The sequence below is a fragment of the Sardina pilchardus genome, chromosome 14 (genome assembly GCF_963854185.1).
Source record: "Sardina pilchardus chromosome 14, fSarPil1.1, whole genome shotgun sequence".
Taxonomy (NCBI): Eukaryota; Metazoa; Chordata; class Actinopteri; order Clupeiformes; family Clupeidae; genus Sardina; species Sardina pilchardus.
The window spans coordinates 21437949-21452816 of NC_085007.1; the positions used below are offsets into that span (position 1 = coordinate 21437949).

Below are 14868 nucleotides of genomic sequence, written 5' to 3' on the forward strand. Positions count from 1 at the left end.
TGTGTGTGTGTGTGTGTGTGTGTGTGTGTGTGTGTGTACCGGCCATTTGACAGTCTGAAAGCACACTGCTTTAGATCTGATGGAGTTTCAGGCCTGTGGGGCTCAGAGGAATGTCCTCTAAAGATTGTGTGAGCATCATAAACCATACTGATGAAATGAGTGGGGGCACATTCACACACGCACACACACACACTACACATATGCACAACACACAAAACACAGACACACACACACACACACACAACAAACACGCACACACTACACATACACACAACACACAACAAACACAGACACACACACAACAAAGACACACACACACACACACTACACAACACATACACACACACACACACACACGTTTTTTTGTGTCCTTCGTCACACTTACCTTGAAGTGATTATAGTGCAGAGCTTAATGTTGCATGAAATCAGTTTGTGTGTATGTGTAGGAGAGTGGGTCAGAGCAAGAGAGAGGAAGAGGGGAATGATGATGGAAGAGGGGAAGACAGAGAAAACAGTGAGATGGGGGAAAAAGACAGACTTTTGCATGTGTGTGGATGTGTGTGTGTGTGTGTGTGTGTGTGTGTGTTGTATTTTGCATATGTGTGTTTTTATGCTGAGTGCCATTTCAAAAATGAAAAGCAGTTTAGTATAAAACAAACATTCAGAATATAGATTTGTAAGATAGAAGAATATAAAAACGCAGAAAGATTGAGTGTGTGTGGTCGTTCGTATAGGTAGGTGTGTTGTAACTCACTGGATTAAAGAGCTCAGTGGTCAGGCCCAGGTAGTTGTGCAGTGCCAGGAAGGTGACCCTCTGCAGACGCACCATGATGATCTACACACAGGAACACACACACACACACACACACACACACACCTCTGAGACCCTGTGCCTTACCCATATTTTTGTGCATGCGAGCGACACATCAGAGAGAAAAAGGAAACTAACTACTGTAAATATGAGGAAAACCTCTGAGGAATGAGGAAATGTTGCAGGGCACCGATTCAGCTCGTGAGAACTAACATGGCTGCCGGCTAAGTGTCATAATGGATTAACAATGACTTTCTTTGAAGATGTCTACACGACGTCTTTGAGGCCAGGGAGAGGTTGTTGAGGAAGCAAAATCCCCCATCTCATCCTCCACTCTTAAAAACCTCTCCTGTGGGAAAATGATTTGTGCTGTGACATCATCATAAAACCGTGATTCATGTCAGTTGTAACATAACATAAATGATTAGTCCTTTAACACTTTCATGCTTCAAGAACAAGAGTGCGATATATGGAACACTACAAATGCTTTATAACTGCATCTCATTATGATGCATAACCAGACGTCTGGCAACCAGACGTTCATTTTCTCGTATTTGAAAAAATGCCCAGATCCGTTCATTGGGCGCCACGGATGTCTATCAAATACGCATAGCTCACCCAACTCGTTCGTATGCAACGCTAAGGGCTGCCGTAAATCCTTTGTCGTCGAATGTAGACGCAAGAAGGCAACGGAAACTTCTCGGATGTTCTGTGATTGGTTCGCCAACATCAGGCGAACATTTGGGCGTTAGTTTCCAGACTGGCTTAGCAGCGGGATTGAAATCACCGCGCAAGGCAGTATGGGAAAACCCAGGCTAATGCATAGCATGAATAGACAGCTCAAACACCTCAAAGATGCTTTAGCTCCCCGTGCAGAGTTTGATATACTGTACAACAAAAAGCCCCAGCACCGAAGAGGATAGACGGATGAATTTGTTGGTATTTGTGGGGGGGATTGCCGTTTGTCTGGTTATGTTGCTGATAGGATCGTAAACGGCCACAGCAACAAAGAGCAATGACCAAAGAGTTTGTCAGTAGTTGTTGTTGGTGGAGAACTCATGAGTGTGGAGGGGGGTGGGTGGGACTGGGATGCCAGACACCACTGTTGAGCCTTCTGGAGGTGTCGTGGGCCTAATTCAACAAACACAGACAAAGACAGGAGCCTACTTGATAACCCCAGTGATATGGTCTCAAGGCCAGGGCTGGTGATGTTTTGATGGTAAATATAGGCTTGGCTGTTGATTAGTCACTGTGGGAACTCCCCCACCTACTGTATAGCATTATAAAGGAAAGGGCAATTACACACACCGTGTGCCTCCCTCTTTCCTCCTCTCTGTCCTGTCATTCAACTCCCTCTCCCTCTCAACTCTCCCTCTCTGCCTTTTCTCTCTATAGTATAACATTTTATATCACCATTGATATGCTTATTAATACTACGGTAACCATCATGACTTATAGTAATGCTAATCCACTTTATTTCTCTTCCTTTTCCCCCTGTACCTCACCTGTGAGGTAAACCATTACCAGTCATCAGACATCTTTGTGCCTGGCCCTCATCACACCTGAAGTCCCATCCCTATGACTGCCCTACCATCACCTGCTGTGGTCCCCTTACCCGGATTCCTGGCCCACGCATCCTAGCGACCCATTACTTTCCGAAAATTACTAATCCCTATGGACAATTTATTCCCTACACTGGACTAATGGAACTTTCTGATACTACAAATGACCTTACTGTACTGTAACTGACCCTAGGCAGATGGGTTGGGCCCTTGAGTCGTGGATCTGTCTGAGGTTTCTTCCTATATGTATCTCCAATTCTAGGGAGTTTTTCCTCGCCCCTGTTACTCATGGGCTCTCTTTCAACACTCTGTAAAGTGCCATGAGACATGTGTAATGTTTTGGCACTCTGAAATTGAAATTGAGATCTTTGCAGTACCTGTATGACCCGCACAAGGGTCTCGGGGTACTTCTTGAAGACAGACTGGAAGGCAGAGGCTGGAAGGCGCAGAATGGTGGAGCGAGATGCGGCACGGGCTGACACCGTTTTATAAGGTGCTGGGTAACCCTGACAACAAAAATGTGACTTATTTTCTCTTTTTTTTTTTTTTTTTTAAATAACTATATCAAAAGGCAGTAAAAATAACAAGGAACAATGACAAATGAAAGGCATGATTAAGATACAGGCACATACAAACAATTAAAAACAATTCTTGTCGTGCCAATAAAGGCTGTAGAAATTGAAATAGCATAGGACATGAGTGACGGACATCATGTGAGTTGATACTGTCAGCAAAGGGTTGGGTGCTTCTGTGTATATGTGTGTGTGTGTGTCTAGACTAATTGAATCACTATCGGACCAATTTACCACCATTTCTCATGACCATGTGACTTTGAATCAGTTTCACTTCTGTAATTGTTGTGGATTAGGGACAAGGGTCTCCAGTCACCTGACTGTTCTTCATCTAGTCTCTGTTTAGTCAACTTCAGCATGTGTATGTACAGTACAGGGTGTGCAAATGTATAAGCACAACTGTGAATGATGATAAGACAAAGACTAAGAGGCAGACAAGGTCTTCGGCATAATAAAGAAAAAGGTCTCACAGTGATAATGTCCAGAATGCTGAGCAAACTGTGCACACTGTCTCCAGGGTGGACATCCTTCACCACTGCCTCAGTGCCGTCCTGTAAACACAGAGCGAGAGAGAGAGAGAGAGGGAGGGAGGGAAAGAGAGAGAGGGGAGGGGGAGGGGGAGAGAGAGAGAAAGAAAGAAAAAAAGAAAGACGGCAGGATGGAAGGAAGGAAGGAAAGAAAGACAGAAAGAGAGAGAAAGTAAGAAAACGAGACAAAAGGAGGTAGAGAAAGCAAGAAAGCCAGACAGACAAAGAGAGAAAGAAAGAGAGAGAGAAATGACAGATGTGACAGTTGATAATGATGATAATGTCTATACGTGGTGGTACTAACCCAGCTGATACATTTTAACAATACATTACCCACTACAAGCTCCAGTAAACCTGTCCAAGCTCTTCCCTTTGTCTCCCTGCTCAAATCAGCAGGACTTAAAGACTAGAGGCTCTTTGTTACTTTAGATCTTCACAGCAAATCACACCACCAGAAAAAGACTCATCTACTTCACTGAATGTAGGAATTACAACTAAAATGTCTATAATATTGTTTACACACTCCCACACTGTTGTATCTAAAACAAGCTATTTTCGCACACGTCCCATGTGTCCGTGTTGTCTTAGTGTTTGGGTTCTCACATTTTCATGGATGCACAACTCGAGGCGTCCATCCTGCACAACGAAGATGCTGTCGTCGTCGTCGCCCGGGCGGAAGAGCCCCTCGCCCTCCTGCAGCTCGACAAACACCATGTGCCTGCACAGCTCCAGGAACAGTGGCTTCTCAAAGTGACCCAGCACTCTGTTGCAAACAGGCATGTGTGTGTTTATATACGCACACACACACACACACACACACACACACACACACACACACACACACACACACACACACACACACACACACACACACACACACACACACACACACACACACACACACACACACACACACACACACACACACACACACACACACACACACACACACACACACAATAAGGTCCTTCATGTTAATATGTATGGAATGAGCAATCAATGTACAAAGTAGAAGGATCTTTACAAAATGAAACATCAAGAAAACATCAAGAAAATTGTATTCACAAACATTCAATACTTCCTGTCACACACAGAGACTACACATGCATTTTCTACTTGTCTTAAATATGCTCTATAGAGCGTTTATCTACACTGATGTGCATAAGTTTAGGAACCCATGCATGCTACAGCTGAGTAAAAATAGGGAAGGCATTTTGGAAGTTGGTCTTAAGGTCCTTAAAAGTTGGATTTTCCCTCTTTTTTTCAAATTAGGCATTCCCAAAAAAAAAAAATCCTCTTTAGTCAACTAGCATGAGTTCCTAAACGTATGCACACCAGTGTATCTTGTTGTGTTGTGCTATGTTCTGTTGTGCTGTGTCTAAATCTAAAAAAATATGCAAATATGTAAGTATCTAAATATATCCATCGATAAGGCTCAACAGAACTGAGAAGGGAAGTCCCAAACGAGGGCTACTGTATGTGTGCACCACTGACCTGACGTTTTTGAGCATGTAGAGCACCTCGGAGGGCAGGTGGGAGTTCTGCACATCAAACTCGGTGAGGTCCGCCTCCAGCAAAGAGGGAGGGGGCTCTTTGGGCTGCAGGGTGGGGGGCTCCTTCCTGATGCGCAGGATCCTGAAACACAAACAAACCAAGCGACTAACTACAAAGAGAAACACAAAATGGACTCCCCACCCTTCATATCAAAAACTCCAATCCCACAAAGACAAGGACAGATATTGTGGCAAATAGACTTGTTGTTGAAAGGGACAGAATGTTTAACAGTCAGATGATCCGTAGAATTTAAACATTGCATTGCAGCATACTGACAATCATGCATAATGCTGAAAATTACTCCTTCCTTCTTTATCGGAATGTTACTTAAGGTTCAGGTAGGATAAAGGGAGAGAGGTGGGGAGTGACGAGGTCACATATATACCTGCGGGCGATGCTTAGGACTTTGGGCCTTTTGCGTGGACGCTGTTTGGACATGGATGTTGGCCCTGGGGTTGAGGACAGAGTTTGGACCTACGAGTGGTGTAAAAGATGGAGATGGAGATTAGGGACAGAGAATAAACATCAATACAGATGTATGAAAGACTGTAGGTTCTTCTCATTTGTCTTTTAATCTATCCTCCCTTCCTTCCTTCCTTCCTTGCTCGGTCCTCCAGCTCGTTCCCACTGATCCATAAAGAATGATGGGGCGGCAACAGTGGGATAGTCTATCCAGTGTTCTTTATAGATCAATGGGAATGAGCCGGAGGACCGAGGATCAAGGATCAAGGAGAGAGGTTGAGAAGGGCCCATTGACTATTACATGTAGATGAGCAATAGTGAACTGCTGGAAACAACGTGCTACAGTATGTGTTGGAGTTGGCTGAGCTGCAAAGGATATGGCTTACAATTGCACAATAGAGGGTAGGCAAAGGGGGGCTATTTCAAAGCAGCCAACTCCCATCATTAGGGGGGGCGCAGAAGGACAGAAAACAGTTTGCATTTAAACTCCAGGATTTCAATATCCTGAATATCTGAAGCCCACAGTGAGTAGTTGGAGTTATTTCAGAGGTTGGGGGGGTTACTTACTTTTCTCATGATCTTTCGTCCATAAAACATCACCTTATCTCTTTTCCTAAAACGATATCGGGGGGTTCCAGGTTGCTGCCCACCTGTTTGCGAATAGAAATGTTTCGTTTGGCTCGTTTGAACACTTCAAAAAATGGATGTGATGAAAACAACATTAATGTGATTTTTTTGAAAGGATGTGGATTAGCCTTTTATTTATTCATTATTTGTATTGGATGAGATGCTACAAGTTTTCTGGGGGATTGAGTGTTCAGACACTGACTGGACAGTTTGTATCTCCGGTAGAGAAAGAGCACAGCGATGCCAATCAGTGAAACTGCCACCACTGCACCAATCAGCACACCAGTCAGCTGTGAAGACACACACACACACACACACACACACACACACACACACACACACACACACACACACACACACACACACACACACACACACACACACACACACACACACACATCATACCAACGGGTAAATATGAGGACCTTCATTTCTAAAGACTGGAAATGATTATATAACATTACTGATCATAAACTTGGTGTGGGTAAAACTGACTCGTGAGCAATGAGAGATATTTTACTGTCAACAATCAAAACTGTCAAAACATTCTGATATAATCTGTGATTACTGGTGTTTCCACATTCACAATACCTACAGTTTCACATTTAACACATACATACTGTATATTGTCCCACAAGTACCCAGAGCAACATAACAAGACCACAGACTGTGAAAAACAAGATCTATTACCATTGTGGTCTGCATCCTTTCCTCCACAAACTTTTGCAGCCGTTGTCCGAAGTCCTTCCCTGGAGAACTCGTCCATTCTGCTTCCATCTCTGCCAACATCTGCCAAATGTTTTCAGCACACTGTAACTATCACTCACTACGTAACCAGTGAATATATGATCAAGAAACCCGTTTTACAGAAATGTCGTGCAATTTTGTATTACCTCGCAAGTTCTTATTAGATTGCAACATGCAACACATTTCCAGTGGGTAAAAAGACGAATGAAATAGTGTCGTTGCCAGCTAATGTTCACTGACATACAGCTGGACTTACTATGTTACAGTGACGTATTTGTTTATTAGGCTAGAAATATAGCAACATTGAGTTGTAAGAACCTTCTTAGAAGCTGCTAACCTTCTTCATAAGTAACGTTATGCGTGTGTCCTATGAGTGAGTGAGTGGGGGCTAGCTAGCAATGCCCTAATGCCACTTATCTATTTATTGAGGTGGCAACACATTGTCTAAGAATTACATTATTAACATGCATGCATGAAAAGTCGTAATTTTGTTTTATCTTGTCTAGACACACCACTCGCCTTTTGGTTTGAACTTTATTTTGGCGATGAAAGCTAACAGACGCATCTTCTTGCCGTACACCTTCGGAGCTAATAAGCTAGCTAGAAGCTAACGTGTTAACTCACGTCAAGTAAAATAGTGACTATTTTCACGCTTCCTTAAATCATGACATTTTTGCTAACTACTCATTTTCCTATGTTGACACATCTGCCTTACCTTGCAACCCCCTATTTAAGGGTTCTTCCCACGGCTTCAGATATTATAGAACTTCATATGGCTAGCGTTACTTTCCCACCCTCCCTCTGTGCAATATTTGTTGATGTCGGCTACTGTCAGTGTGGAACGTAGCAAATTACGTCGCATGGCTATTGGTTACTCACGGTGCGCCTTATCCTATCAGAGATAAGCTTGTTGGGATCCTCGTTGCGATGGAAGCATTTTTTTCATATCCTCTTTATTTTGGGGGAATGTGTGGATTTAATTTATGTTTTTGCAACAGCCCTCATCATTTCAAATGCTGAATTTAGTAAGTAGATTGTTGATGATTTTGAAATGCTTAGACTATACATTTTCCCCCCTTTCTATCAGGCTATTTTCATCTGATTGTGATCCATAGCCTATGGTCCAGGGGCCACAAACTTGAGGATTATTTATTTAGCCTATTATTATTTTTATTTTTCTGAAAAATAGTAGGGATCAGCCTACCACCAGAGAATGTCCATAGTAAACGGTCTCTGATTACCACAACTAGGCTATAATATAATTGTGCATGCAGGGACCACTGGCAAAACCTTAGAACAGTGGTCTGTGCCCTATTGGTTAGGCAGCCAGACACAGGTCAAAACGCTGCTAACAGCCCATATGGCATCTTGACAGATCTATGTGTTTGGTTCTGGTAGGTCTGCCGAATGGTGTGGGTCTGTGTGTGGAAATTATGGTCTGCTGTTGTTGTAAGTCATGCGATCTTTTCGTTCAAAGATACACCCCATATAAAAAAGTCATAGGCCTAATGGTTCAATTAGGCTTCCGGGCTACACTCAGCATGAAACTAGGCTTATAAACTAGCCTACAGAATCAAAGCAGAATCAAAGTTATTTTAATATGTTTATTAATAAGATATACACACTTGTTTGATGTAATGAAAAACTATGCTTGATTGATAAGTAGCCTAAGTCTGTATTACAGTAAAGGTGACACCAACATTTTCTGTTGGCTCACTTGATTTCTGTTGACGTTCAAAGGCTGTTTATCAGTCAGAGGAATAGATTTTCTGGATAGGGAGGTCAGAAAGATGTTAGAACAGAATTACCACCTTCTTCCTTTCCTTTGAGAAATGACAACGCCTTCACGAAACATCACACCCATAGAAAACTGCTATTAAACTTTGAAAGTCTCTTTATCAACCAAGATACAGAGTTAGATATTGCTTCTGCCACAGTGAAATTATTTCTAAAGCTATCAAATCTCCAAAGTTCACTTTAAAGCTGTAATACAGTATGCCTTAAGCTGCAATTTGTTACCAAAGAAATAAAAACCTGTAAACTGCAATAATAATGTATCTAGGAACAACAGCAAGAAATTATTTAGCATTTTGTCCATGTAGAGGTAGGCCTACCCATTGTTATTGAGTTATTGTCTTTTCAACATGTTTTCAGAATATTGTTGTCAATAGGCACGGCACATGCATAGCCTACAACAGTGTTATCATCAGCACTTAGGGTTCTAATTATATAGTTCTTGTACATTTCATGATGACAGTTATAAATAACAATTTTGCTGTATAATATAGTATTAGCAGAAGTAGTAGCCTAGCAGTAGTAGTAGTATATTGTTGCTGTGGTTGTGTTTATGATCTCCTGTACATTCCAGTGTTCCTGTTCCTTCCTAGCTGTGCCCTGATCCTTGATCACTTGTTGAGGTATTTGGCCACAGAGTGATAGGCCCACAAAATCTCTGCGTCATTGGGGCAGGTGTAGCGAAACTCGTCCTGCTCGTTAGCCTTTGCCAGGTAGCGGGTCAGACCAGCCAGAGCTTTAGGAATCTGAAAGCTCCGGTATTTTTTACACACCACCTATAGAAGAGAGTGTAGAAGAAGCACAATGAGTGAAGCAATTAAAATGTTTTATATTTTACTTTAATATATTTGCTCAAAGAGAGATATTATATATATATATTTAAATAGATTTTTTATTTAACATTTTAGGTGGCTTTTCAGTCTTCAAACTATAGGACAGTGAAGATAGTGACAAGAAGCCAGAAGGAGATCAAGATGAGGTGGGATCGAGAAGTGACCCAGGCTAGACTCAAACCCATATCCCTGTGAGCATGTGTGGTATGGGTGCTGTAGCTAGTACATGCAGTGCACCCCGCTTAAAGACAGATTTAATCTTAGCATGTTCTTAGAGGATACAACTGTGGGTATTGTGGCCGAACCTTGACTATATGCAGCTTGGGTAACAGGTTGCAATCAGCAAGACTGAGAGCATCTCCATCCAGGTAATTTCGTGTTGACTCCAACGAGTCTGGGTTCTTGTCCAGCTCGCATGGGAGTGGAGTCAAAAGGTACTGATCCAGTTTCATCAGACTCTTCAGAAACTTCTTCTCCAACACTGATGAAGGATACAAAAATATCACAATTTTTATGCATCTGCATTTTAGAGAGCATTTTTTTCCAACAACTCTTTTTTTGTGACAGTGAGGTAACAACCTTACTGTTGATATGCTCATGTTTTTTTCTGTGGTCAGAAACATTTTTCACCCTGATAATATTTCCAAAATATCTTCGATCAATCAGAACAGGAGAGATCCTTACTTTCGTTGAGTCCAGGATTTGGGTTCTTGATGTATGCAGAGAACTTGTGGAAGATATCGTCTCCAGCACCGTTGGATTCCTTGTAGCGGCAGCTCATCTTTGGGAACCTGACCATTAGAATTCAATTCATTCATTCATTCTCGGAGAGTCATTGAGGGTAACCCTCATTTTCAATGAAGCCGAGATTACAGAAACAATGAAGGAACAAGAGATGATAAGATAATAAGATAATATTACATTATAGAGGAGGAAGGAGAAAAAAATAAAATACATGAAATAATAATAATAAAATAATAATACAAATAAAATAATAATAATAATAATAATAATGATAATAATATAAAGACAATGCAATGTCAGAGTGGTAAAGGACATGAAACAAGTCAGATTAATATATTTTCAGAGTTGCCTGATGGACATTATTTGAAAAGCATGTGTCTGTGTATTTTCCTTAGTAAATTAACATGTCTCCCTGCCTCTGCCACAGACATTCTATTAGATAAACATCAACTGTGTGTTGTGCAGTGGACCCAGGCTGAAAGGCAGCATTGTCAGTCATCACTTACTGGGGGGGTGCCAGAGTCTCCTCCAAAAACTCTTCAATCTTGTTGGTGTCAGTGCGTACCTCTCCGTTGTAGATGAGGAAAGGGGGCTGTGATCCTGGAGCCAGATCTTTGAGCACCTCTGGAGCCCTTGAATGAATGAAATGAGACTTATCAGAAATATAATGTTGAAGTGATGGCACTGATTAGATATGAAACAGATTGTACTAGCAAAACAAGTATTTCAAATCTGTGATAGGACACATTTGATAAACCGTTCTTCCTATTTTGTTAATAGTAGCCTATAATAACCCTACTTCTAACACAAGTTTGAGTAACATTGTCCTTTGTGAAGAATTTTCCTCTTCAGTATACAGTACATCATATTGACTGAAGTGATGACATTCATTGAAGTGGTGTGAGTGGGGGGTTTTCCCAGTAAAAGCAGCATGTACCTCTTCATGTCAACAGTGGTGAGGGTGAAATTAACACCCTTCAGCCAGAGGATCATGAAGAGTCTCTGGCAAAATGGGCAGTTTCCCACGCCCTCTCCATCGTCGCTCGCCTACAGAGGAGACACACACAGGGCAAAGAACAGGAGTTGAAGGCATTTACATGTACTGTACCACCGATAATATAGCAAACGTATTGCTTTGCAATGAATTTGCCCCCTGCCGGTTAGTAAAAACAGACCTTTCATTTTTTTTAGTTCATAGTTGGAATGTAGCCACATACGTGACAGCTGTTTCTACATTATTCTTGCCACATTTGGTGTGAGAATAAAAACCCATATAGGCCTTCATATAGCTTGAATGTCACCTTCATGAATGTCACCTTCATGAGAAACTTTATAGCTTGAATGTCACCTTCATAAGAAACTCAAGGAAGGAGCTGAATGCCAGACTGAGCTTTTCCTGTGCTCTACCTCTTTTCTTATCTGATTGAATACTTTCACATATTTTCAGTGAGCTTCTAAGCAAGCAAATCCACAGATGTGATGTCATTCTTTGTCAGTTGAAAAGAAACAAAATGTCATGAAGCATCACTCACCAATAGCATATATTTATCATGTGTTTGCACCTGGCTTACTAAGCTATATGCATACTCTACACTGTACATCGTGCAGGTCAACAAAGTTCATGCATATACCTGGGTACTTTATTTCTGTAGCTGTCAGCTTCATCACAGTTGTCAAGAGCTATTCATGTGTCAGAACATAAGCACAGGCATTTCCACCAAAAGCGTAAGTCAGATTCAGATCAGCACAGATGGGTCAAGCCTCTGTTCTCATTGGGTGGCTCGTTGCTTATGAGCAATACAGATAACACACTCACATTCTCCATCCCTTTTCAAGTTGACTCACACACACACAATGATGTGCACTCTTCTTTCTTTTGTTGTTTCTTCCTGTGTTTGATTTCTCTGGCAACAAGTGTTCAGGCTCACACCCTTTTAGGCAGTTCAATTTTCATTCAATTTTGTTGTCAATTCAACTTCAGCTGTGCCATAAGATTACAGTTAACAACTTACAGTAATGGAACACATGTGAAATGGTACTCCTCACTATTAAACTAGATTGCTCCTCTTGTTTGTCATGTACTGATCACACACCATCAACCATGCCATTTTATATGATTGAAAAAAAAACCTCCATTTCAATGAACAATAAAGTGTTAATTTGTTTGAAAATAAGTCGTCCAATGCAAAAAGTATACTGATCAATGCAAACCCTAAAACCTTCTACTATTTGAAACGACGATGAGAAAGAATAACAGGTGGTTTGACCTGTTCTTTTAGTTTAAGAATCTCACAAAGCTCCTCCTGTTCTGCTAGGTTAAATGTGATACAGGGTGGTTTGATATGGCAGTGATTGTCAGTACACCAAGAAACTGTTTTGCGACTTCATAAAAAAAGCTAAAAGCAGTCATAGTAAGCGGTAATAAGTGGCCTGACATTAGAGCCAAAGACGCAACACATTTTCTCTGTTGTACCCTTCACACTTAGCTCTTTACCTTGATGAACAGTTCGATCTTGGGTGCCTCTGCCATATTATGTGTTCCTCCTCCTCCTTTCCTTTCGTTTCACCTCACTTCTGCTTGTCTATGAGCTGTCCACTTCGAAGAGACACCATATGCCAAGAACGAAAGTCTTTCATCCAATTTGATAGATACGCCAGTGATCTGTGAGGATGTATGTGCTGAGGCTTCCTCTTAGTCCCTCTGAGGCCAAGCCTGTAGCTGGACAGCAAAACTTTGACGGACTTGCCGGTCAATGTCACTGTACTGTAGTTTTTTTCTCTCCTTTTGTTCTTTACACTGTGGTCGAGATCAATGAATGCTTTTCAGGCTGTCCTCTTCTGTGTCTCTATCGTTCCTTCTGTCCTCTTCCCTCCTTGTTTGACACACCCAGCTGTCTTCAACAGTTTGAGCATGCATCCACTTGGCAAACCTGTCCAACTTGTGCAACCTTTCACAGACACACACACACACACACACACACTCACACCCATTCTTCACTGTCATGCAGTATCATTTGCATTGTTGTGAGCTTTAAATCAGATGCTTTTAACACAAAACAATTAGCATGTGAACAAACAAGATACTGCATTTCAATATAAACCTGTCTGAAGGTGCAAGTTGTTGTCTTAATGACAAATTCTAAACAATTATATTTTTTAATGGTGTTGTAGGCTACCATTCAGTTTAATTACAATACTAATGATCTTAACATACAACCTGCAAATTTGAGTATCAGGATCTTCAACATTTTGCAGATTGACAATATTTAGAAATTAACAAGACATGCTTAAAATATGCATAAAATGTATGACAAGTCTTTAATTTTACAATAACACTTGCTGTGCCTCTATTTTGGATTAATCACAAAAATGCACACCTACGCTTAGTCATAACACCAAGATGACTTCATTAAATGTGATATCTGATATCCATTTTTTTCACTCGGAGATCATTGATATTAACCATGTTTGACACCAACATATACAGCACACAGCAAAATATACAGCACTGTATATATACACATCAACAGGTGGGACGCTCAAAGTTTAATCATGCACAACATGGACTGAATAGCATGTGATTAGTTACTATGAGTGAATCTCCTCCTGAACGAATGTAATACATGCTACAGATGGTACGGGTTGAGAATGCTCCTTTCATTCCCGCACATCGGGACTCCCGAAGCATCGGGAAAACTGCAACCGCAAGGGGGCAACATAGACCGCCCACGTTTTCGAATGTTTACAGCCTACCTCACAGCTCTCTCACTCGACGTAGCCTATAACTCAGTCAGTCCAGCAGAGATGCCAGAGCAACGTTTTGGTCAACGGAGAGGGAGAGAAATGCTCCGCATATCCGTCTCATTTAATCATTAAAATGAAAGTGATTGGCGAAATTAATCAAACGACGTTTCAATAAACCATTGTTGAAATGAATGAAAATGGTTTTAGAAACCTATAGGCCTATCAGAAGGACTATTTCCTTCAATTCAACCTGAAATAGGCTACTCGAAAGGCAACCTTAGATTAATTCATGAATTCATTACGGTTACAAGACCGCATTTCCGTGAATAGGCTATTATTGTCAACGTCAAGGCGAAGACGAAAGAGATGGACAAGATGGACATTTTGGCAACATTTACATGCTAGGAATAGGCCTACTTAGAAATGTGTAAGCTATTTTAAAACGGAGGTTTGTTCATTTTAACCGGCGACGTTTCAAGTACATTTCCCGAATAAAGCCTATTGAAGTTCACATCCAGCTGTGGCGCAAGTGGATGATGCATAGGTATCGTATGCCAGCGACCGGGGTTCGAAACCTAGTCGAAGAACCTCTCCGTAACCCATCAAAAGAAAATGCATCGATTTATTAAAAGAAACGAAAGACTTCCTGTTTTGAGATTCTTTTTATGTTTGCGATGTCTGCTGAAAAGAAAAGTTAATATGTTAATTCGTGGTTCAGCGCGCACTCACACACATTTTTACATTGACATAGTGTCGGGCTCAAGTGTCGTGTCGTCCTCAGTGCCGCATATAGGCTATAATGTAGTGACCTGGTTAGACGAGTGTGGGGGAGGGGGAATGATCGCACAAGACAATAATGCTCTTCATGAAATGGATCTCACAGGCGGCTGT

At 41.4% G+C, this 14868-nt stretch overlaps 2 protein-coding genes across 2 annotated transcripts in view; both read right to left on the minus strand.

Annotated features, from left to right (window-relative positions):
• Nucleotides 1-7677, minus strand: part of pnpla7a (patatin-like phospholipase domain containing 7a) — a 42574-nt gene extending 34897 nt beyond the window's left edge. The window contains exons 1-10 of the mRNA XM_062554127.1: nucleotides 7578-7677; nucleotides 6806-6904; nucleotides 6318-6405; nucleotides 6056-6138; nucleotides 5412-5500; nucleotides 4967-5107; nucleotides 4076-4235; nucleotides 3416-3496; nucleotides 2751-2879; nucleotides 755-835 (exon numbers count right to left, since the gene is read on the minus strand). Of these exons, the coding sequence (XP_062410111.1) occupies nucleotides 755-835; nucleotides 2751-2879; nucleotides 3416-3496; nucleotides 4076-4235; nucleotides 4967-5107; nucleotides 5412-5500; nucleotides 6056-6138; nucleotides 6318-6405; nucleotides 6806-6904 (951 nt within the window). The 5' untranslated portion in view covers nucleotides 7578-7677. The remainder of the gene's footprint in view (nucleotides 1-754; nucleotides 836-2750; nucleotides 2880-3415; nucleotides 3497-4075; nucleotides 4236-4966; nucleotides 5108-5411; nucleotides 5501-6055; nucleotides 6139-6317; nucleotides 6406-6805; nucleotides 6905-7577) is intronic.
• A 775-nt stretch (nucleotides 7678-8452) lies between these two features.
• clic3 (chloride intracellular channel 3) lies at nucleotides 8453-13120 on the minus strand. Its single transcript, XM_062555069.1, has 6 exons — nucleotides 12728-13120; nucleotides 11171-11280; nucleotides 10740-10865; nucleotides 10174-10280; nucleotides 9795-9970; nucleotides 8453-9432 (listed from the first exon to the last, which is right to left on the minus strand). The coding sequence occupies exons 1-6, from the start codon at nucleotides 12761-12763 to the stop codon at nucleotides 9268-9270; spliced, it is 720 nt and encodes a 239-aa protein (XP_062411053.1). The 5' UTR covers nucleotides 12764-13120; the 3' UTR covers nucleotides 8453-9267.
• Nucleotides 13121-14868: the final 1748 nt, after the last annotated feature.

Coding starts and splice junctions, on each gene's coding strand:
- clic3 (XM_062555069.1), bottom strand. CDS start 12,763: ATGGCAGAGGCACCCAAGATCGAACTGTTCATCAAG. Junction 10,281..10,739: donor GAGACTCTGGCACCCCCCCA/GTAAGTGATGAC, acceptor TCTAATGGTCAG/GTTCCCAAAGATGAGCTGCC. Junction 9,433..9,794: donor CCAAGCTGCATATAGTCAAG/GTTCGGCCACAA, acceptor TCTCTTCTATAG/GTGGTGTGTAAAAAATACCG.